The following is a 24,215-nucleotide window of genomic DNA, read 5'->3' on the forward strand; positions in this document are numbered from 1 at the left end:
ATGTTATCAAAATAACACAAGTGTAGATGTCATCAAAATAACACAAGTGTAGATGTCATCAAAATAACACAAGTGTATATGTCATCAAAATAACACAAGTGTAGATGTTATCAAAATGACACAAGTGTAGATGTTATCAAAATAACACAAGTGTAGATGTCATCAAAATAACACCAGTGTAGATGTTATCAAAATAACACAAGTGTAGATGTTATCAAAATAACACAAGTGTAGATGTTATCAAAATGACACAAGTGTAGATGTTATCAAAATAACACAAGTGTAGATGTTATCAAAATAACACCAGTGTAGATGTTATCAAAATGACACAAGTGTAGATGTCATCAAAACGACACAAGTGTAGATGTTATCAAAATAACACCAGTGTAGATGTTATCAAAATAACACAAGTGTAGATGTTATCAAAATGACATGTATATGTCATCAAAACGACACAAGTGTAGATGTCATCAAAATAACACAAGTGTAGATGTCATCAAAATAACACAAGTGTAGATGTCATCAAAATAACACCAGTGTAGATGTCATCAAAATAACACAAGTGTAGATGTTATCAAAATAACACAAGTGTAGATGTCATCAAAATGACACAAGTGTAGATGTTATCAAAATAACACGTGTATATGTCATCAAAATAACACAAGTGTAGATGTTATCAAAATAACACAAGTGTAGATGTCATCAAAATAACACAAGTGTAGATGTTATCAAAATAACACGTGTATATGTCATCAAAATAACACAAGTGTAGATGTTATCAAAATAACACGTGTAGATGTTATCAAAATAACACAAGTGTAGATGTTATCAAAATAACACGTGTAGATGTTATCAAAATAACACAAGTGTAGATGTTATCAAAATAACACAAGTGTAGATGTTATCAAAATAACACAAGTGTATATGTCATCAAAATGACACAAGTGTAGATGTTATCAAAATAACACAAGTGTAGATGTCATCAAAATAACACAAGTGTATATGTCATCAAAATGACACAAGTGTATGTCATCAAAATAACACAAGTGTAGATGTTATCAAAATAACACAAGTGTAGATGTTATCAAAATAACACAAGTGTAGATGTTATCAAAATAACACAAGTGTATATGTCATCAAAATGACACAAGTGTAGATGTTATCAAAATAACACAAGTGTATATGTCATCAAAATAACACAAGTGTAGATGTTATCAAAATAACACAAGTGTAGATGTCATCAAAATAACACCAGTGTAGATGTTATCAAAAAAACACCAGTGTAGATGTTATCAAAATAACACAAGTGTAGATGTTATCAAAATAACACAAGTGTAGATGTTATCAAAATAACACCAGTGTAGATGTTATCAAAATAACACAAGTGTAGATGTTATCAAAATAACACAAGTGTAGATGTCATCAAAATAACACCAGTGTAGATGTTATCAAAATGACACAAGTGTAGATGTTATCAAAATAACACAAGTGTAGATGTCATCAAAATAACACAAGTGTAGATGTTATCAAAATGACACAAGTGTAGATGTTATCAAAATAACACAAGTGTAGATGTTATCAAAATAACACCAGTGTAGATGTTATCAAAATAACACAAGTGTAGATGTTATCAAAATGACATGTATATGTCATCAAAACGACACAAGTGTATATGTTATCAAAATGACACAAGTGTAGATGTTATCAAAATAACACAAGTGTAGATGTTATCAAAATAACACAAGTGTAGATGTTATCAAAATAACACAAGTGTAGATGTCATCAAAATAACACAAGTGTAGATGTTATCAAAATAACACAAGTGTAGATGTCATCAAAATAACACAAGTGTAGATGTTATCAAAATGACACAAGTGTAGATGTTATCAAAATAACACAAGTGTAGATGTTATCAAAATAACACCAGTGTAGATGTTATCAAAATAACACAAGTGTAGATGTTATCAAAATGACATGTATATGTCATCAAAACGACACAAGTGTATATGTTATCAAAATGACACAAGTGTAGATGTTATCAAAATAACACAAGTGTAGATGTTATCAAAATAACACAAGTGTAGATGTTATCAAAATAACACCAGTGTAGATGTTATCAAAATGACACAAGTGTATATGTTATCAAAATGACATGTATATGTCATCAAAACGACACAAGTGTAGATGTTATCAAAATAACACCAGTGTAGATGTTATCAAAATGACACAAGTGTAGATGTTATCAAAATAACACCAGTGTAGATGTTATCAAAATAACACCAGTGTAGATGTTATCAAAATGACACAAGTGTAGATGTTATCAAAATAACACAAGTGTAGATGTCATCAAAATAACACAAGTGTAGATGTTATCAAAATAACACAAGTGTAGATGTCATCAAAATAAGACAAGTGTAGATGTTATCAAAATAACACAAGTGTAGATGTCATCAAAATAACACAAGTGTATATGTTATCAAAATAACACAAGTGTAGATGTTATCAAAATAACACAAGTGTAGATGTCATCAAAATAACACAAGTGTAGATGTCATCAAAATAACACAAGTGTAGATGTCATCAAAATAACACAAGTGTAGATGTTATCAAAATAACACAAGTGTAGATGTTATCAAAATAACACAAGTGTAGATGTTATCAAAATAACACAAGTGTAGATGTCATCAAAATAACACAAGTGTAGATGTCATCAAAATAACAAAAGTGTATATGTCATCAAAATAACACAAGTGTAGATGTTATCAAAATGACACAAGTGTAGATGTTATCAAAATAACACAAGTGTAGATGTCATCAAAATAACACCAGTGTAGATGTTATCAAAATAACACAAGTGTAGATGTTATCAAAATAACACAAGTGTATATGTTATCAAAATGACACAAGTGTATATGTTATCAAAATGACACCAGTGTAGATGTTATCAAAATGACACAAGTGTAGATGTTATCAAAATAACACCAGTGTAGATGTTATCAAAATGACACAAGTGTAGATGTTATCAAAATAACACAAGTGTAGATGTTATCAAAATAACACCAGTGTAGATGTTATCAAAATAACACAAGTGTAGATGTTATCAAAATAACACAAGTGTAGATGTTATCAAAATGACACAAGTGTATATGTTATCAAAATGACACCAGTGTAGATGTTATCAAAATGACACAAGTGTAGATGTTATCAAAATGACACAAGTGTAGATGTTATCAAAATAACACCAGTGTAGATGTTATCAAAATAACACAAGTGTAGATGTTATCAAAATAACACAAGTGTAGATGTTATCAAAATGACACAAGTGTATATGTTATCAAAATGACACCAGTGTAGATGTTATCAAAATGACACAAGTGTAGATGTTATCAAAATAACACCAGTGTAGATGTTATCAAAATGACACAAGTGTAGATGTTATCAAAATAACACCAGTGTAGATGTTATCAAAATGACACAAGTGTAGATGTTATCAAAATAACACAAGTGTAGATGTCATCAAAATAACACAAGTGTATATGTCATCAAAACGACACAAGTGTAGATGTTATCAAAATAACACAAGTGTATATGTCATCAAAATAACACAAGTGTAGATGTCATCAAAATAACACAAGTGTATATGTCATCAAAATAACACAAGTGTAGATGTTATCAAAATAACACAAGTGTAGATGTCATCAAAATAACACAAGTGTATATGTCATCAAAATAACACAAGTGTAGATGTTATCAAAATGACACAAGTGTAGATGTTATCAAAATAACACAAGTGTAGATGTCATCAAAATAACACAAGTGTAGATGTTATCAAAATAACACAAGTGTAGATGTCATCAAAATAACACAAGTGTAGATGTTATCAAAATAACACAAGTGTAGATGTCATCAAAATAACACAAGTGTATATGTTATCAAAATAACACAAGTGTAGATGTTATCAAAATAACACAAGTGTAGATGTTATCAAAATAACACAAGTGTATATGTCATCAAAATAACACAAGTGTAGATGTTATCAAAATAACACAAGTGTAGATGTCATCAAAATAACACCAGTGTAGATGTCATCAAAATAACACAAGTGTAGATGTTATCAAAATAACACAAGTGTAGATGTTATCAAAATAACACAAGTGTAGATGTTATCAAAATAACACAAGTGTAGATGTTATCAAAATAACACAAGTGTAGATGTCATCAAAATAACACAAGTGTAGATGTTATCAAAATAACACAAGTGTAGATGTTATCAAAATAACACAAGTGTAGATGTTATCAAAATAACACAAGTGTAGATGTCATCAAAATAACACAAGTGTAGATGTCATCAAAATAACACAAGTGTATATGTCATCAAAATAACACAAGTGTAGATGTTATCAAAATGACACAAGTGTAGATGTTATCAAAATAACACAAGTGTAGATGTCATCAAAATGACACAAGTGTAGATGTCATCAAAATAACACCAGTGTAGATGTTATCAAAATAACACAAGTGTAGATGTCATCAAAATGACACAAGTGTAGATGTTATCAAAATAACACGTGTATATGTCATCAAAATAACACAAGTGTAGATGTTATCAAAATAACACAAGTGTAGATGTCATCAAAATAACACAAGTGTAGATGTTATCAAAATAACACGTGTATATGTCATCAAAATAACACAAGTGTAGATGTTATCAAAATAACACGTGTAGATGTTATCAAAATAACACAAGTGTAGATGTTATCAAAATAACACGTGTAGATGTTATCAAAATAACACAAGTGTAGATGTTATCAAAATAACACAAGTGTAGATGTTATCAAAATAACACAAGTGTATATGTCATCAAAATGACACAAGTGTAGATGTTATCAAAATAACACAAGTGTAGATGTCATCAAAATAACACAAGTGTATATGTCATCAAAATGACACAAGTGTATGTCATCAAAATAACACAAGTGTAGATGTTATCAAAATAACACAAGTGTAGATGTTATCAAAATAACACAAGTGTAGATGTTATCAAAATAACACAAGTGTATATGTCATCAAAATGACACAAGTGTAGATGTTATCAAAATAACACAAGTGTATATGTCATCAAAATAACACAAGTGTAGATGTTATCAAAATAACACAAGTGTAGATGTCATCAAAATAACACCAGTGTAGATGTTATCAAAAAAACACCAGTGTAGATGTTATCAAAATAACACAAGTGTAGATGTTATCAAAATAACACAAGTGTAGATGTTATCAAAATAACACCAGTGTAGATGTTATCAAAATAACACAAGTGTAGATGTTATCAAAATAACACAAGTGTAGATGTCATCAAAATAACACCAGTGTAGATGTTATCAAAATGACACAAGTGTAGATGTTATCAAAATAACACAAGTGTAGATGTCATCAAAATAACACAAGTGTAGATGTTATCAAAATGACACAAGTGTAGATGTTATCAAAATAACACAAGTGTAGATGTTATCAAAATAACACCAGTGTAGATGTTATCAAAATAACACAAGTGTAGATGTTATCAAAATGACATGTATATGTCATCAAAACGACACAAGTGTATATGTTATCAAAATGACACAAGTGTAGATGTTATCAAAATAACACAAGTGTAGATGTTATCAAAATAACACAAGTGTAGATGTTATCAAAATAACACAAGTGTAGATGTCATCAAAATAACACAAGTGTAGATGTTATCAAAATAACACAAGTGTAGATGTCATCAAAATAACACAAGTGTAGATGTTATCAAAATGACACAAGTGTAGATGTTATCAAAATAACACAAGTGTAGATGTTATCAAAATAACACCAGTGTAGATGTTATCAAAATAACACAAGTGTAGATGTTATCAAAATGACATGTATATGTCATCAAAACGACACAAGTGTATATGTTATCAAAATGACACAAGTGTAGATGTTATCAAAATAACACAAGTGTAGATGTTATCAAAATAACACAAGTGTAGATGTTATCAAAATAACACAAGTGTAGATGTCATCAAAATAACACAAGTGTATATGTTATCAAAATAACACAAGTGTAGATGTTATCAAAATAACACAAGTGTAGATGTTATCAAAATAACACAAGTGTATATGTCATCAAAATAACACAAGTGTAGATGTTATCAAAATAACACAAGTGTAGATGTCATCAAAATAACACCAGTGTAGATGTCATCAAAATAACACAAGTGTAGATGTTATCAAAATAACACAAGTGTAGATGTTATCAAAATAACACAAGTGTAGATGTTATCAAAATAACACAAGTGTAGATGTTATCAAAATAACACAAGTGTAGATGTCATCAAAATAACACAAGTGTAGATGTTATCAAAATAACACAAGTGTAGATGTTATCAAAATAACACAAGTGTAGATGTTATCAGAATAACACAAGTGTAGATGTCATCAAAATAACACAAGTGTAGATGTCATCAAAATAACACAAGTGTAGATGTTATCAAAATAACACGTGTATATGTCATCAAAATAACACAAGTGTATATGTCATCAAAATAACACGTGTATATGTCATCAAAATGACACAAGTGTAGATGTTATCAAAATAACACAAGTGTAGATGTCATCAAAATAACACAAGTGTAGATGTTATCAAAATGACACAAGTGTAGATGTTATCAAAATAACACAAGTGTAGATGTTATCAAAATAACACAAGTGTAGATGTCATCAAAATAACACAAGTGTAGATGTTATCAAAATAACACAAGTGTATATGTCATCAAAATAACACAAGTGTAGATGTTATCAAAATAACACAAGTGTAGATGTCATCAAAATAACACAAGTGTAGATGTCATCAAAATAACACAAGTGTAGATGTTATCAAAATAACACAAGTGTAGATGTCATCAAAATAACACAAGTGTAGATGTCATCAAAATAACACAAGTGTATATGTCATCAAAATAACACAAGTGTAGATGTTATCAAAATGACACAAGTGTAGATGTTATCAAAATAACACAAGTGTAGATGTCATCAAAATAACACCAGTGTAGATGTTATCAAAATAACACAAGTGTATATGTCATCAAAACGACACAAGTGTAGATGTTATCAAAATAACACAAGTGTATATGTCATCAAAATAACACAAGTGTAGATGTCATCAAAATAACACAAGTGTATATGTCATCAAAATAACACAAGTGTAGATGTTATCAAAATAACACAAGTGTAGATGTCATCAAAATAACACAAGTGTATATGTCATCAAAATAACACAAGTGTAGATGTTATCAAAATGACACAAGTGTAGATGTTATCAAAATAACACAAGTGTAGATGTCATCAAAATAACACAAGTGTAGATGTTATCAAAATAACACAAGTGTAGATGTCATCAAAATAACACAAGTGTAGATGTTATCAAAATAACACAAGTGTAGATGTCATCAAAATAACACAAGTGTATATGTTATCAAAATAACACAAGTGTAGATGTTATCAAAATAACACAAGTGTAGATGTTATCAAAATAACACAAGTGTATATGTCATCAAAATAACACAAGTGTAGATGTTATCAAAATAACACAAGTGTAGATGTCATCAAAATAACACCAGTGTAGATGTCATCAAAATAACACAAGTGTAGATGTTATCAAAATAACACAAGTGTAGATGTTATCAAAATAACACAAGTGTAGATGTTATCAAAATAACACAAGTGTAGATGTTATCAAAATAACACAAGTGTAGATGTCATCAAAATAACACAAGTGTAGATGTTATCAAAATAACACAAGTGTAGATGTTATCAAAATAACACAAGTGTAGATGTTATCAGAATAACACAAGTGTAGATGTCATCAAAATAACACAAGTGTAGATGTCATCAAAATAACACAAGTGTATATGTCATCAAAATAACACAAGTGTAGATGTTATCAAAATGACACAAGTGTAGATGTTATCAAAATAACACAAGTGTAGATGTCATCAAAATAACACCAGTGTAGATGTTATCAAAATAACACAAGTGTAGATGTTATCAAAATAACACAAGTGTAGATGTTATCAAAATAACACCAGTGTAGATGTTATCAAAATGACACAAGTGTATATGTTATCAAAATGACATGTATATGTCATCAAAACGACACAAGTGTAGATGTTATCAAAATAACACCAGTGTAGATGTTATCAAAATGACACAAGTGTAGATGTTATCAAAATAACACAAGTGTAGATGTCATCAAAATAACACAAGTGTAGATGTTATCAAAATAACACAAGTGTAGATGTCATCAAAATAAGACAAGTGTAGATGTTATCAAAATAACACAAGTGTAGATGTCATCAAAATAACACAAGTGTATATGTTATCAAAATAACACAAGTGTAGATGTTATCAAAATAACACAAGTGTAGATGTCATCAAAATAACACAAGTGTAGATGTCATCAAAATAACACAAGTGTAGATGTCATCAAAATAACACAAGTGTAGATGTTATCAAAATAACACAAGTGTAGATGTTATCAAAATAACACAAGTGTAGATGTTATCAAAATAACACAAGTGTAGATGTCATCAAAATAACACAAGTGTAGATGTCATCAAAATAACAAAAGTGTATATGTCATCAAAATAACACAAGTGTAGATGTTATCAAAATGACACAAGTGTAGATGTTATCAAAATAACACAAGTGTAGATGTCATCAAAATAACACCAGTGTAGATGTTATCAAAATAACACAAGTGTAGATGTTATCAAAATAACACAAGTGTATATGTTATCAAAATGACACAAGTGTATATGTTATCAAAATGACACCAGTGTAGATGTTATCAAAATAACACCAGTGTAGATGTTATCAAAATGACACAAGTGTAGATGTTATCAAAATGACACAAGTGTAGATGTTATCAAAATAACACCAGTGTAGATGTTATCAAAATAACACAAGTGTAGATGTTATCAAAATGACACAAGTGTATATGTTATCAAAATGACACCAGTGTAGATGTTATCAAAATGACACAAGTGTAGATGTTATCAAAATGACACAAGTGTAGATGTTATCAAAATAACACCAGTGTAGATGTTATCAAAATAACACAAGTGTAGATGTTATCAAAATAACACAAGTGTAGATGTTATCAAAATGACACAAGTGTATATGTTATCAAAATGACACCAGTGTAGATGTTATCAAAATGACACAAGTGTAGATGTTATCAAAATAACACCAGTGTAGATGTTATCAAAATGACACAAGTGTAGATGTTATCAAAATAACACCAGTGTAGATGTTATCAAAATGACACAAGTGTAGATGTTATCAAAATAACACAAGTGTAGATGTCATCAAAATAACACAAGTGTATATGTCATCAAAACGACACAAGTGTAGATGTTATCAAAATAACACAAGTGTATATGTCATCAAAATAACACAAGTGTAGATGTCATCAAAATAACACAAGTGTATATGTCATCAAAATAACACAAGTGTAGATGTTATCAAAATAACACAAGTGTAGATGTCATCAAAATAACACAAGTGTATATGTCATCAAAATAACACAAGTGTAGATGTTATCAAAATGACACAAGTGTAGATGTTATCAAAATAACACAAGTGTAGATGTCATCAAAATAACACAAGTGTAGATGTTATCAAAATAACACAAGTGTAGATGTCATCAAAATAACACAAGTGTAGATGTTATCAAAATAACACAAGTGTAGATGTCATCAAAATAACACAAGTGTATATGTTATCAAAATAACACAAGTGTAGATGTTATCAAAATAACACAAGTGTAGATGTTATCAAAATAACACAAGTGTATATGTCATCAAAATAACACAAGTGTAGATGTTATCAAAATAACACAAGTGTAGATGTCATCAAAATAACACCAGTGTAGATGTCATCAAAATAACACAAGTGTAGATGTTATCAAAATAACACAAGTGTAGATGTTATCAAAATAACACAAGTGTAGATGTTATCAAAATAACACAAGTGTAGATGTTATCAAAATAACACAAGTGTAGATGTCATCAAAATAACACAAGTGTAGATGTTATCAAAATAACACAAGTGTAGATGTTATCAAAATAACACAAGTGTAGATGTTATCAAAATAACACAAGTGTAGATGTCATCAAAATAACACAAGTGTAGATGTCATCAAAATAACACAAGTGTATATGTCATCAAAATAACACAAGTGTAGATGTTATCAAAATGACACAAGTGTAGATGTTATCAAAATAACACAAGTGTAGATGTCATCAAAATGACACAAGTGTAGATGTCATCAAAATAACACCAGTGTAGATGTTATCAAAATAACACAAGTGTAGATGTTATCAAAATAACACAAGTGTAGATGTTATCAAAATAACACCAGTGTAGATGTTATCAAAATGACACAAGTGTATATGTTATCAAAATGACACCAGTGTAGATGTTATCAAAATGACACAAATGTAGATGTTATCAAAATAACACCAGTGTAGATGTTATCAAAATGACACAAGTGTAGATCTTATCAAAATAACACCAGTGTAGATGTTATCAAAATAACACAAGTGTATATGTCATCAAAACGACACAAGTGTAGATGTTATCAAAATAACACAAGTGTATATGTCATCAAAATAACACAAGTGTAGATGTCATCAAAATAACACAAGTGTATATGTCATCAAAATAACACAAGTGTAGATGTTATCAAAATAACACAAGTGTAGATGTCATCAAAATAACACAAGTGTATATGTCATCAAAATAACACAAGTGTAGATGTTATCAAAATGACACAAGTGTAGATGTTATCAAAATAACACAAGTGTAGATGTCATCAAAATAACACAAGTGTAGATGTTATCGAAATAACACAAGTGTAGATGTCATCAAAATAACACAAGTGTAGATGTTATCAAAATAACACAAGTGTAGATGTCATCAAAATAACCCAAGTGTATATGTTATCAAAATAACACAAGTGTAGATGTTATCAAAATAACACAAGTGTAGATGTTATCAAAATAACACAAGTGTATATGTCATCAAAATAACACAAGTGTAGATGTTATCAAAATAACACAAGTGTAGATGTCATCAAAATAACACCAGTGTAGATGTCATCAAAATAACACAAGTGTAGATGTTATCAAAATAACACAAGTGTAGATGTTATCAAAATAACACAAGTGTAGATGTTATCAAAATAACACAAGTGTAGATGTTATCAAAATAACACAAGTGTAGATGTCATCAAAATAACACAAGTGTAGATGTTATCAAAATAACACAAGTGTAGATGTTATCAAAATAACACAAGTGTAGATGTTATCAAAATAACACAAGTGTAGATGTCATCAAAATAACACAAGTGTATATGTCATCAAAATAACACAAGTGTAGATGTTATCAAAATGACACAAGTGTAGATGTTATCAAAATAACACAAGTGTAGATGTCATCAAAATAACACCAGTGTAGATGCTATCAAAATAACACAAGTGTAGATGTCATCAAAATAACACCAGTGTAGATGCTATCAAAATAACACAAGTGTAGATGTTATCAAAATAACACAAGTGTAGATGTTATCAAAATAACACCAGTGTAGATGTTATCAAAATAACACAAGTGTAGATGTTATCAAAATAACACCAGTGTATATGTTATCAAAATAACACAAGTGTAGATGTCATCAAAATAACACCAGTGTAGATGTTATCAAAATAACACAAGTGTAGATGTTATCAAAATGACACAAGTGTATATGTTATCAAAATGACATGTATATGTCATCAAAACGACACAAGTGTAGATGTTATCAAAATAACACCAGTGTAGATGTTATCAAAATGACACAAGTGTAGATGTTATCAAAATAACACAAGTGTAGATGTCATCAAAATAACACAAGTGTAGATGTTATCAAAATAACACAAGTGTAGATGTCATCAAAATAACACAAGTGTAGATGTTATCAAAATAACACAAGTGTAGATGTCATCAAAATAACACAAGTGTATATGTTATCAAAATAACACAAGTGTAGATGTTATCAAAATAACACAAGTGTAGATGTTATCAAAATAACACAAGTGTATATGTCATCAAAATAACACAAGTGTAGATGTTATCAAAATAACACAAGTGTAGATGTCATCAAAATAACACCAGTGTAGATGTCATCAAAATAACACAAGTGTAGATGTTATCAAAATAACACAAGTGTAGATGTTATCAAAATAACACAAGTGTAGATGTTATCAAAATAACACAAGTGTAGATGTTATCAAAATAACACAAGTGTAGATGTCATCAAAATAACACAAGTGTAGATGTCATCAAAATAACACAAGTGTATATGTCATCAAAATAACACAAGTGTAGATGTTATCAAAATGACACAAGTGTAGATGTTATCAAAATAACACAAGTGTAGATGTCATCAAAATAACACCAGTGTAGATGTTATCAAAATAACACAAGTGTAGATGTTATCAAAATAACACAAGTGTAGATGTTATCAAAATGACACAAGTGTAGATGTTATCAAAATAACACAAGTGTAGATGTTATCAAAATAACACCAGTGTAGATGTTATCAAAATGACACAAGTGTAGATGTCATCAAAACGACACAAGTGTAGATGTTATCAAAATAACACCAGTGTAGATGTTATCAAAATGACACAAGTGTAGATGTTATCAAAATAACACAAGTGTAGATGTTATCAAAATGACATGTATATGTCATCAAAACGACACAAGTGTAGATGTCATCAAAATAACACAAGTGTAGATGTCATCAAAATAACACAAGTGTAGATGTCATCAAAATAACACCAGTGTAGATGTCATCAAAATAACACAAGTGTAGATGTTATCAAAATAACACAAGTGTAGATGTCATCAAAATGACACAAGTGTAGATGTTATCAAAATAACACGTGTATATGTCATCAAAATAACACAAGTGTAGATGTTATCAAAATAACACAAGTGTAGATGTCATCAAAATAACACAAGTGTAGATGTTATCAAAATAACACGTGTATATGTCATCAAAATAACACAAGTGTAGATGTTATCAAAATAACACGTGTAGATGTTATCAAAATAACACAAGTGTAGATGTTATCAAAATAACACGTGTAGATGTTATCAAAATAACACAAGTGTAGATGTTATCAAAATAACACAAGTGTAGATGTTATCAAAATAACACAAGTGTATATGTCATCAAAATGACACAAGTGTAGATGTTATCAAAATAACACAAGTGTAGATGTCATCAAAATAACACAAGTGTATATGTCATCAAAATGACACAAGTGTATGTCATCAAAATAACACAAGTGTAGATGTTATCAAAATAACACAAGTGTAGATGTTATCAAAATAACACAAGTGTAGATGTTATCAAAATAACACAAGTGTATATGTCATCAAAATGACACAAGTGTAGATGTTATCAAAATAACACAAGTGTATATGTCATCAAAATAACACAAGTGTAGATGTTATCAAAATAACACAAGTGTAGATGTCATCAAAATAACACCAGTGTAGATGTTATCAAAAAAACACCAGTGTAGATGTTATCAAAATAACACAAGTGTAGATGTTATCAAAATAACACAAGTGTAGATGTTATCAAAATAACACCAGTGTAGATGTTATCAAAATAACACAAGTGTAGATGTTATCAAAATAACACAAGTGTAGATGTTATCAAAATAACACCAGTGTAGATGTTATCAAAATAACACAAGTGTAGATGTTATCAAAATGACATGTATATGTCATCAAAACGACACAAGTGTATATGTTATCAAAATGACACAAGTGTAGATGTTATCAAAATAACACAAGTGTAGATGTTATCAAAATAACACAAGTGTAGATGTTATCAAAATAACACAAGTGTAGATGTCATCAAAATAACACAAGTGTAGATGTTATCAAAATGACACAAGTGTAGATGTTATCAAAATAACACAAGTGTAGATGTCATCAAAATAACACAAGTGTAGATGTTATCAAAATAACACCAGTGTATATGTTATCAAAATAACACAAGTGTAGATGTTATCAAAATGACACAAGTGTAGATGTTATCAAAATAACACAAGTGTAGATGTCATCAAAATAACACAAGTGTAGATGTTATCAAAATAACACCAGTGTATATGTTATCAAAATAACACAAGTGTAGATGTTATCAAAATAACACAAGTGTAGATGTCATCAAAATAACACAAGTGTAGATGTTATCAAAATAACACAAATGTAGATGTTATCAAAATGACACAAGTGTAGATGTCATCAAAATAACACAAGTGTAGATGTCATCAAAATAACACAAGTGTAGATGTCATCAAAATAACACAAGTGTAGATGTCATCAAAATGACACAAGTGTATATGTCATCAAAAAAAACACAAGTGTATATGTCATCAAAATAACACAAGTGTATATGTCATCAAAATGACACAAGTGTAGATGTTATCAAAATAACACGTGTAGATGTTATCAAAATAACACAAGTGTAGATGTTATCAAAATAACACCAGTGTAGATGTCATCAAAATAACACAAGTGTAGATGTTATCAAAATGACCCAAGTGTAGATGTCATCAAAATGACACAAGTGTAGATGTCATCAAAATAACACAAGTGTAGATGTTATCAAAATAACACAAGTGTAGATGTTATCAAAATAACACAAGTGTAGATGTTATCAAAATAACACAAGTGTATATGTCATCAAAATGACACAAGTGTAGATGTTATCAAAATAACACAAGTGTATATGTCATCAAAATAACACAAGTGTAGATGTTATCAAAATAACACAAGTGTAGATGTCATCAAAATAACACCAGTGTAGATGTTATCAAAAAAACACCAGTGTAGATGTTATCAAAATAACACCAGTGTAGATGTTATCAAAATAACACAAGTGTAGATGTTATCAAAATAACACAAGTGTAGATGTCATCAAAATAACACCAGTGTAGATGTTATCAAAATGACATGTATATGTCATCAAAATGACACAAGTGTAGATGTTATCAAAATAACACAAGTGTAGATGTTATCAAAATAACACAAGTGTAGATGTCATCAAAATAACACAAGTGTAGATGTTATCAAAATAACACAAGTGTAGATGTTATCAAAATAACACAAGTGTATATGTCATCAAAATAACACGTGTATATGTCATCAAAATGACACAAGTGTAGATGTCATCAAAATAACACCAGTGTAGATGTCATCAAAATAACACAAGTGTAGATGTTATCAAAATAACACAAGTGTATATGTCATCAAAATAACACGTGTATATGTCATCAAAATAACACAAGTGTAGATGTCATCAAAATAACACGTGTAGATGTCATCAAAATAACACAAGTGTAGATGTTATCAAAATAACACAAGTGTAGATGTTATCAAAATAACACAAGTGTATATGTCATCAAAATAACACGTGTATATGTCATCAAAATGACACAAGTGTAGATGTCATCAAAATAACACCAGTGTAGATGTTATCAAAATAACACAAGTGTAGATGTTATCAAAATAACACCAGTGTAGATGTCATCAAAATAACACAAGTGTAGATGTTATCAAAATAACACAAGTGTATATGTCATCAAAATAACACGTGTATATGTCATCAAAATAACACAAGTGTAGATGTCATCAAAATAACACAAGTGTAGATGTTATCAAAATAACACAAGTGTAGATGTTATCAAAATAACACAAGTGTAAATCCGTGAAGACGTTTCGCCTCTCATCCAAGAGGCTTCATCAGTTTGTGCCTTTCTGACTAGACCAAGCTAGTCTGACTGGCTGGTGATGAGACTCAGATATTTAGCCTCTTTGGAGTCATTATCAGAGCTATTGATATGCATGGCTCTTTTGTGTTCCGATGTTTAACAACGACAGTCGTTGGGGGTGTTAGTTTCGACTTCGTTAGTGCTCCATTCAGTGGTCATGAGAGTGGTTGGAGCCGTTAGTGAGCGACTGTTGTTCTTGGAGGCTAGGCTTCTTGAGTCTCCTGGGTAGAGATGAAAGGACGGCATTGTAAGTGGGAGATAGGTGGTGTCGCAGACCTCCTCCTCTGTTGAGAGATGGTTTTTCCAGTTTCACATCGATGGCTTCCTTCACCCCTCTTTCAAACCATCTATCTTCTCTGTCCAAAATGTGTACGTTGCTGTACTGGAAGGAGTGTGTCTTCTCCTTTAGGTGTAGATAGACTGCTGAGTCTTGTCCTGAGGAGTTTGGCCTTCTGTGTTGGGCCATCCGTTTGTGTAGTGGTTGTTTGGTTTCTCCTATGTATAGGTCAGTGCAATCCTCACTGCATTGTACAGCATACACCAGACTGCTTTTCTGGGTGTGTGGTACACGGTCTTTGGGATGAACCAGTCTTTGTCGGAGTGTGTTGCTGGGTTTGAAGTATACCGGGATGCGGTGTTTGTTGAAAGTTCTCCTGAGTTTCTCGGAGACCCCAGAAACATACAGGATGACTGTGCTCTTCCTTCTGTTCCTTTTCTCCTCCTCGCTCACCCGGTTGGTCTTTCTGGAACGTGTTGCAGTTTTCACAAAGGTCCAACTGGGGTAGCCGCAGGTTTTTAAAGCTCCCCTCAGGTGTTTGTGTTCTTCTCGTTGGGCCTGAGTGTTGCTGGGCACATTGTCAGCTCTGTGTTGCAGAGTTCTGATGACGCCCAGTTTGTGTTCCAGAGGGTGGTGTGAGTCCAAAAGTAGATATTGGTCTGTGTGTGTAGGTTTCCTGTAAACCCCAATGTGGAGGCTCCTGTCTTCCCCAATGTGGACGTCACAGTCCAAGAAGGGCAAACTGTTGTTCTTTACGTCTTCCCTTGTGAACTTAATGTTCTTGTCTACTGAGTTGATGTGTTTGGTAAACGCTTGCACCTCTTGTGTTTGGATTTTGACCCATGTGTCGTCCACATATCTGAACCAGTGGCTCGGGGATGTTCCTCTGAAGGAGTTCAGGGCCCTGTGTTCTACCTCTTCCATATATAAGTTGGCCACAATGGGAGATGCTGGTGAGCCCATTGCACAGCCGTGTTTCTGTCTGTAAAACTGGCCCCTGAATTGGAAATATGTAGTGTTCAGGCAAAGGTCCAGTAGTTGGCAAATCTGGTCTGGGCTGAGGTTGGTCTTATTGTGGAGGGTGTCGTCCCGTAGCAAACGTTGCCTCAAAGTTTCCGAAGCCTCCATGGTTGGGATGCAGGTGAATAACGAGGTTACGTCGTAGGATACCATGATTTCATTAGTTTCCAGTTTTACGGCTTGGACCTTGTCCACGAAGTCAATGGAGTTTTGGATATGGTGAGGTGTTTCGCCCACTAAAGGGATCAAGATGTTGGCTATATGTTTGGCAATGTTGTATGTGACCGAGTTTATGCTGCTGACGATGGGCCTTAGGGGGGTTCCATCTTCATGGATCTTAGGGAGTCCATATATGCATGGAATGTTATCTTGTGGGTAGAGACGGTGGTATTGTATCCGATCAATGGTTCCTCCTTTCTGTAGTTTCTGTAGGTACTCTATTATTCTCCTCTTGTAACCACTAGTAGGATCGCGTCTCAGAGGTTCATCATAGGTGTCGGTGTCGCTGAGTAATGACGTGATCTTGGCGTGGTAGTCTGTTGTGTTGAGGATCACCGTGCATCTCCCCTTATCGGCTGGAAGGATAGTGATGTTTTCATCCTTGCTCAGGGCTGTCACGGCTTTCCTTTCCTCCATGGTTAGGTTGGAAGGAGGGAGTTTTGCATTGGACAGAGAGCTGCTGATACCTTTAACCTAAGCTGTTCCGCCTCGGTTTCCGTTAGCTTGTTTTTCCTTATGGCTGATTCTGTGGATGTGATGAGGTCAACTATAGGTAATTGTTTGGGTGTCATGGCGAAGTTCAGTCCTTTGGCTAAGACCTCCTTCTCTGATTGGGAAAGTACCTTGTCCGACAGATTCTTGATCCATCTGTTCTGCGTTCCGTTTTGTGTGGGATGTTCTGTCTTTTGTCTCCAGGTAAGTATATCTGCTTGGCTAGTGTTGTTGGTTTGTCGCTGTAAGTTTTGAAACTTCCTTGTCTGCCTTTCTTTGGTTTTGTGTTGTTGAGATAGTTGGGCTTTCTTGGTGAAATCAGTGATCCTCTCCAAGACTGGACCAGGCAAGTGGGATGTTAGTTGCTGTAGTAGTTGGTCAGATTTTTCCTTCAGCCCTTCAATAGTGAAATGGACCTGTCTCACTCTTTCATTCAGGAGTTGATTCTGTGCCTTCTCTATGATTCTGTCTGCTCTAGGTCCTTTCATTGTGGTACACAGGCGCAGGCTAGTGGGTATGAGCCTGTGTTGTCTGCATCTCAGATTGAATCACAAGTGGTTTCTGTAGTCTGCAATCTTCCGAGCCATCCTTTCATATTCCCTCACCATTTTAAGGGTGTCAGACCCAAATTGTTCCGCAACATGTCTGTGAATGTTCTCATTCATCCAGGTCATGGTTATCCAAAGGAATTGAATCAAGTGCAACTGGACTTGGTATATATCCGTGAAGACGTTTCGCCTCTCATCCAAGAGGCCTCATCAGTTCGTGCCTTTCGAAACATCCCAGTTTAACAACATCCCAGATTAACAACATCCCACATTACCAGCATCCCAGATTAACAAAATCCCAGATTAACAACATCCCATATTAACAGCATCCCACATAAACAACATCCCACGTGAACAACATCCCACATTAACAACATCCCACATTAACAACATACCACATGAACTAAATCCCACATTAACAACATCCCACATTAACAACATCCAAGTTTAACAGCATCCCAGTTTAACAGCATCCCAGTTTAACAACATCCAACGTTAACAACATTCCATATTAACAACATCCCACATTAACAGCATCCCAGTTTAACAACATCCCACATTAACAACATCCAACATTAACAACATCCCAGATTAACAACATCTCACATTAACAACATCCCACATTAACAACATCCCATATTATCAAAATCCCACATTATCAACATCCCACATTAACAACATCCCAGTTTAACAACATCCCAGATTAACAATTTCCCAGATTAACAGCATCCCAGATTAACAACATTCCAAATTAACCACATCCCAAATTAACATCTCATATTAACATCCCACATTAACAGCATCCCACATTAACAGCATCCCAGATTAACAACATCTCATATTAACAACATCCCACATTAACAGCATCCCAGATTAACAACATCTCATATTAACAGCATCCCATATTAAAAACATCCCACAATAACAGCATCCCAGATTAACAGCATCCCAGATTAACGACATCCCACGTTAACAGCATCCCAGATTAACAACATCTCATATTAACAACATCCCACATTAACAGCATCCCAGATTAACAACATCTCATATTAACAACATCCCACATTAACAACATCTCATATTAACAACATCCCACATTAACAGCATCCCAGATTAACAACATCTCATATTAACAGCATCCCATGTTAAAAACATCCCACAATAACAGCATCCTGGATTAACAGCATCCTAGATTAACGACATCCCACATTAACAACATCCCACATTAACAACATCCCATATTAACATCCCAGATTAACAACGTCCCACATGAACAACATCCCACATGAACAACATCCCACATTAACGACATCCCACATTAACAACATCCCATATTAACATCCCACATGAACATCCCACATTAACTACATCCCACATTAACAACATCCCACATTAACAAAATACCACATTAACAACATCCCAGATTAACAACATCCCACATGAACATCCCATATTAACTACATCCCACATTAACAACATCCCACATTAACAACCTACCACATTAACAACATCCCACATTAACAACATCCCACATTAACAACCTACCACATTAACAACATCCCACATTAACAACATCCCACATTAACAACATCCCACATTAACAACATCCCATATTAACAACATCCCACATTAACAACATCCCACATGAACAACATCCCACATTAACGACATCCCACATTAACAACATCCCATATTAACATCCCACATGAACATCCCATATTAACTACATCCCACATTAACAACATCCCACATTAACAACCTACCACATTAACAACATCCCACAATAACAACATCCCACATTAACAACATCCCAGTTTAACAGCATCCCAGATTAACAACATCCCATGACAACATCATCCCACATTAACAACATCCCACATGAACAACATCCCACATTAACGACATCCCACATTAACAACATCCCATATTAACATCCCACATGAACATCCCATATTAACTACATCCCACATTAACAACATCCCACATTAACAACCTACCACATTAACAACATCCCACAATAACAACATCCCACATTAACAACATCCCAGTTTAACAGCATCCCAGATTAACAACATCCCATGACAACATCATCCCACATTAACAACATCGCCAGGTTATCAAGATCCCACATTAACAACATCCCAGTTTAACAACATCCCACATTAACAACATCCCACATTAACATCATCCCAGATTAACAACATCCCAGATTAACAACATCCCACATTAACAACATCCCACATTAACATCATTCCAGATTAACAGCATCCCAGATTAACAACATCCCACATTAACAACACCCCCATTAACAGCATCCCAGATTAACATCCTTTGTTATGTGTGAAACAGTTTGATAAGGTTTTTCCAGGCTGACTTCAGATTCATTCAGACCTTAATGAACATGTGTCATAAACCCCTTTTGAAGCAGGACATAAAGTTAAGGTCAAAATTATTGGCCCCCAAGGAACTATGGAACATTTCCCTAAAATTCTGTTCAATGTTTGCATCATTCTTAAAACTTTACATAGTAAAACACTCAACAATGTTAAGGCCCCTATTTGGTACATTTTGGAATGTAAAATAAATCTTCAGGTTTGCTTTATACCACATGTATTGAACATTGAGGTGGTCAAACATTAGCCCCCATCTGATTTTTTGCTTTCAAACCTTACCTGAGCAATCAATCAGCCTTCAAACCACACCTGAGCAATCAATCAGCACTGAACTTGACTTAAGGGACTCCAATGAACAGGGCTTGTGGCACTTGAACACTTGATTGAGAGGGACTACTCTTAAATTCTTGGTAAGAAGTAATTTCATCATGCCAAAAAGTAAAGAAACCAGTCTGGAACTCAGAAAGAAGATAGTGGATGCTCATTTTAAGGGGGAAGGCTATACTGCCATTTCCAATCGTTTCACAGTGTCTAGAACAGCTGTGCGTTGCATCCTTGTAAAGCACAAGGAGACAAATTCTGTTAGAAACAAACCGGGGCCTGGTCCAAAGTGCAAGATTTCAAAAACTTTGGAGAGGAAAATAGTCAGAGTTGTCAACAACAATCCCCGGATCTCTGCCAAGATGATTGTTGCTGAACTGGCCTCTTCTGGACTTGATGTTTCGAGGAAGACTGTTGTGAGGGCTCTTCATTGTGGTGGGCTTCGAGGTCATTGTCCAAGAAAAACTCCATTGCTCACACAGCGGCACATCAGAGCCAGACTGAAGTTTGCCCGTGGACATCTGAAACATGGGCATGAGTTTTGGAAGTCTGTCCTTTGGTCTGATGAGACTAAACTTAAGCTGTTTGGGCACATGGATGTTGCTTTTGTTTGGCGAAGGAAGGGAGAGGCCTTCAACCCTAAAAACACAGTCGCCACAGTTAAACATGGTGGTGGGAGCATAATGCTGTGGGGCTGTTTTGCTGCTTCAGGCACAGGGAACCTTGTTTGGGTGCATGGGATCATGAAGAAAGAAGATTATGTTGACATTTTGAAGGATAACATAAAGAAATCTGCTGCCAGCCTAGCTTTAGGTCGCTGCTGGGTCTTCCAGCAAGACAATGACCCGAAGCATACATTCAAGTTGGTCCAAAACTTTTTGAAGGACACCAAAATCCAGGTCCTGGAGTGGCCCTCTCAGAGCCCAGATCTCAATCCTATTGAGAATCTGTGGCAGGAGCTCAAGGTTAATGTCCATGCTGGAAAACCAGGCAATCTGGATGAGCTGGAACAGTTTGCCATGGAAGAATGGGCTAAGATCCCTCAAGAGACATGAGCCAACCTAGTTAGGAACCACCATAAGAAGTTGTTGTCAGTTGTGAGTCAGAAAGGTTACACTATTGACTATTAATGGTCAGAGGGCTAATCATTTTGGCCTTGTCATGTTAGTTTTTTCTTGTTTCAGCTCAGCACATCAGTAAAATATCTTAATCAAGCTTAGTGGAGATTTTGTCTTTGTTCTTTTGGAAGCAATTAAACTATAAACACTTTTGGTTATGGTCATTTCCATGGAAACCTTAAGGGTTTTGTTTGATTTCATAAAGGGGCCTAATAATGTTGACCCTACCTGTTCACTGTTGATGGTCGTGTTACTATTAATAAAGATCTTATTGGTGAACTTTAAGTGGGGTGAGACCTGTTGTGTGTGTGTGTGTGTGTGTGTGTGTGTGTGTGTGTATGGTTGTGGGTTTATAACGTGAGAGCAGAAGGTCTGCTGAGTTGCTGTTTGGTTTCAGAGTTCACTTCTTTTAATCACATCCTCAGTGTTGTTCAGTCAACCTTGAAACCCACTTACCTCCTGCAGGGACACATTCCCATGGACCTGTGTTTGTGTGTGTGTGTGTGTGTGTGTGTGTGTGTGTGTGTGTGTGTGGTCTTCTTATCTTCTGGCCTTTCACAGTCTTTTTAATCCACCTCTCCAGGTCACAGGTTTGAGGATGTCCCCGCCGTTCGGCGCCACCTGGTTAGGAAGAGCACTAAAGGTCAGATTGTTCATGTCACCAAGGACCACAGAGAGCAGCGAGACCCCCCCGCACGCCACCGCAGACTGGACCGTACCCCACATGAGGTCAGCCCATGCCAGTTACCATAGTAACCATCTGCAGGGCTAGTGCTAATGCTACCATAGTAACCACCAATAGAGATCATTCTACTGTTACCGTAGTTAACAACCAGTAGGGGTAATGCTACTGTTACCATAGTAACCACCAGCAGGGATAATGCTACTGTTAACATAGTAACAACCACTAAGGATAATGCTACTGTTACCGTGGTAACAACCAGTTGACTATACTGTGATGCTATAAGCAATGAACTGAAAATACTGTTGGGAACTATACTGAGCCTCCAGCCTCATGCAACATTACCGATGATTATTCTCACATCTCCTTCCACTGGTCTCAGATCAGTCCATCCCCGCTTCCATACTGTAACTTTACAGACAAGCAGGTAGGCAGACAGGCAGGCAGGAGGTAGACAGGCAGGTAGACAGACAGACAGACAGGCAGGCAGACAGGACAGCAGACAGACACACAGGCAGGCAGGCAGACACACAGGCAGGCAGATAGGACGGCAGATAGACAGAGAGGATGGCAATCAGACAGACAGGCAAGCAAGTAGACAGGCAGGCAGGCAGGTAGACAGGCAGGCAGAGAGAAAGACTGGCAGGCAGGCAGACGGACAGACAGGCAGACAGGACAGCAGTCAGACAGATAGGCAGGCAGGTAGACAGACAGGAAAGGAGACAGACAGGCAGGCAGGCAGACAGAGAGGCTGTTAGACAGGTAGAAAGACAGGCAGGCAGGTAGATAGATAGACAGGCTGGCAGGTAGGCAGGCAGGAAGATAGACAGACAGGCAGGCAGAGAGGTTGTTAGACGTGGGCAGGCAGGTAGACAGGCAGACATGCAGGCAGGTAGCTAGACAGGCAGGCAGGCAGGTAGACAGACAGACAGATGGGCAGGTAGACAGACAGACAGACAGGCTGGCAGGTAGACAGACAGACAGACAGACAGACAGGCAGGTAGACAGACAGACAGAAAGGACGGCAGTCAGACAGGCAGGTAGACAGACAGGTGGGCAGACAGACAGGCAGATGGTCAGGAGAGGTAAGATGAGCCAGGACTTTGTGCAGGAATAATCCAGGGCCTCAGACTGAGGTCAGCTCTGACTGAGACACAATGAAGACTCAAGTGTGTGTGTGTGTGTGTGTGTGTGTGTGTGTGTGTGTGTGTGTGGTATGAGTGTATGT

The 24,215-nt window shown here is 34.3% G+C and overlaps 1 protein-coding gene across 1 annotated transcript in view; it reads left to right on the forward strand.

Moving 5' to 3' along the window:
• slc4a2a (solute carrier family 4 member 2a) overlaps positions 1-24,215 on the forward strand; it is a 122,351-nt gene that overhangs the window by 21,882 nt on the left and 76,254 nt on the right. The window contains exon 2 of the mRNA XM_056293953.1: positions 22,889-23,034. Within this exon, the coding sequence (XP_056149928.1) occupies positions 22,889-23,034 (146 nt within the window). The remainder of the gene's footprint in view (positions 1-22,888; positions 23,035-24,215) is intronic.

Source organism: Lampris incognitus, chromosome 14 (assembly GCF_029633865.1).
Source record: "Lampris incognitus isolate fLamInc1 chromosome 14, fLamInc1.hap2, whole genome shotgun sequence".
NCBI lineage: Eukaryota > Metazoa > Chordata > Actinopteri > Lampriformes > Lampridae > Lampris > Lampris incognitus.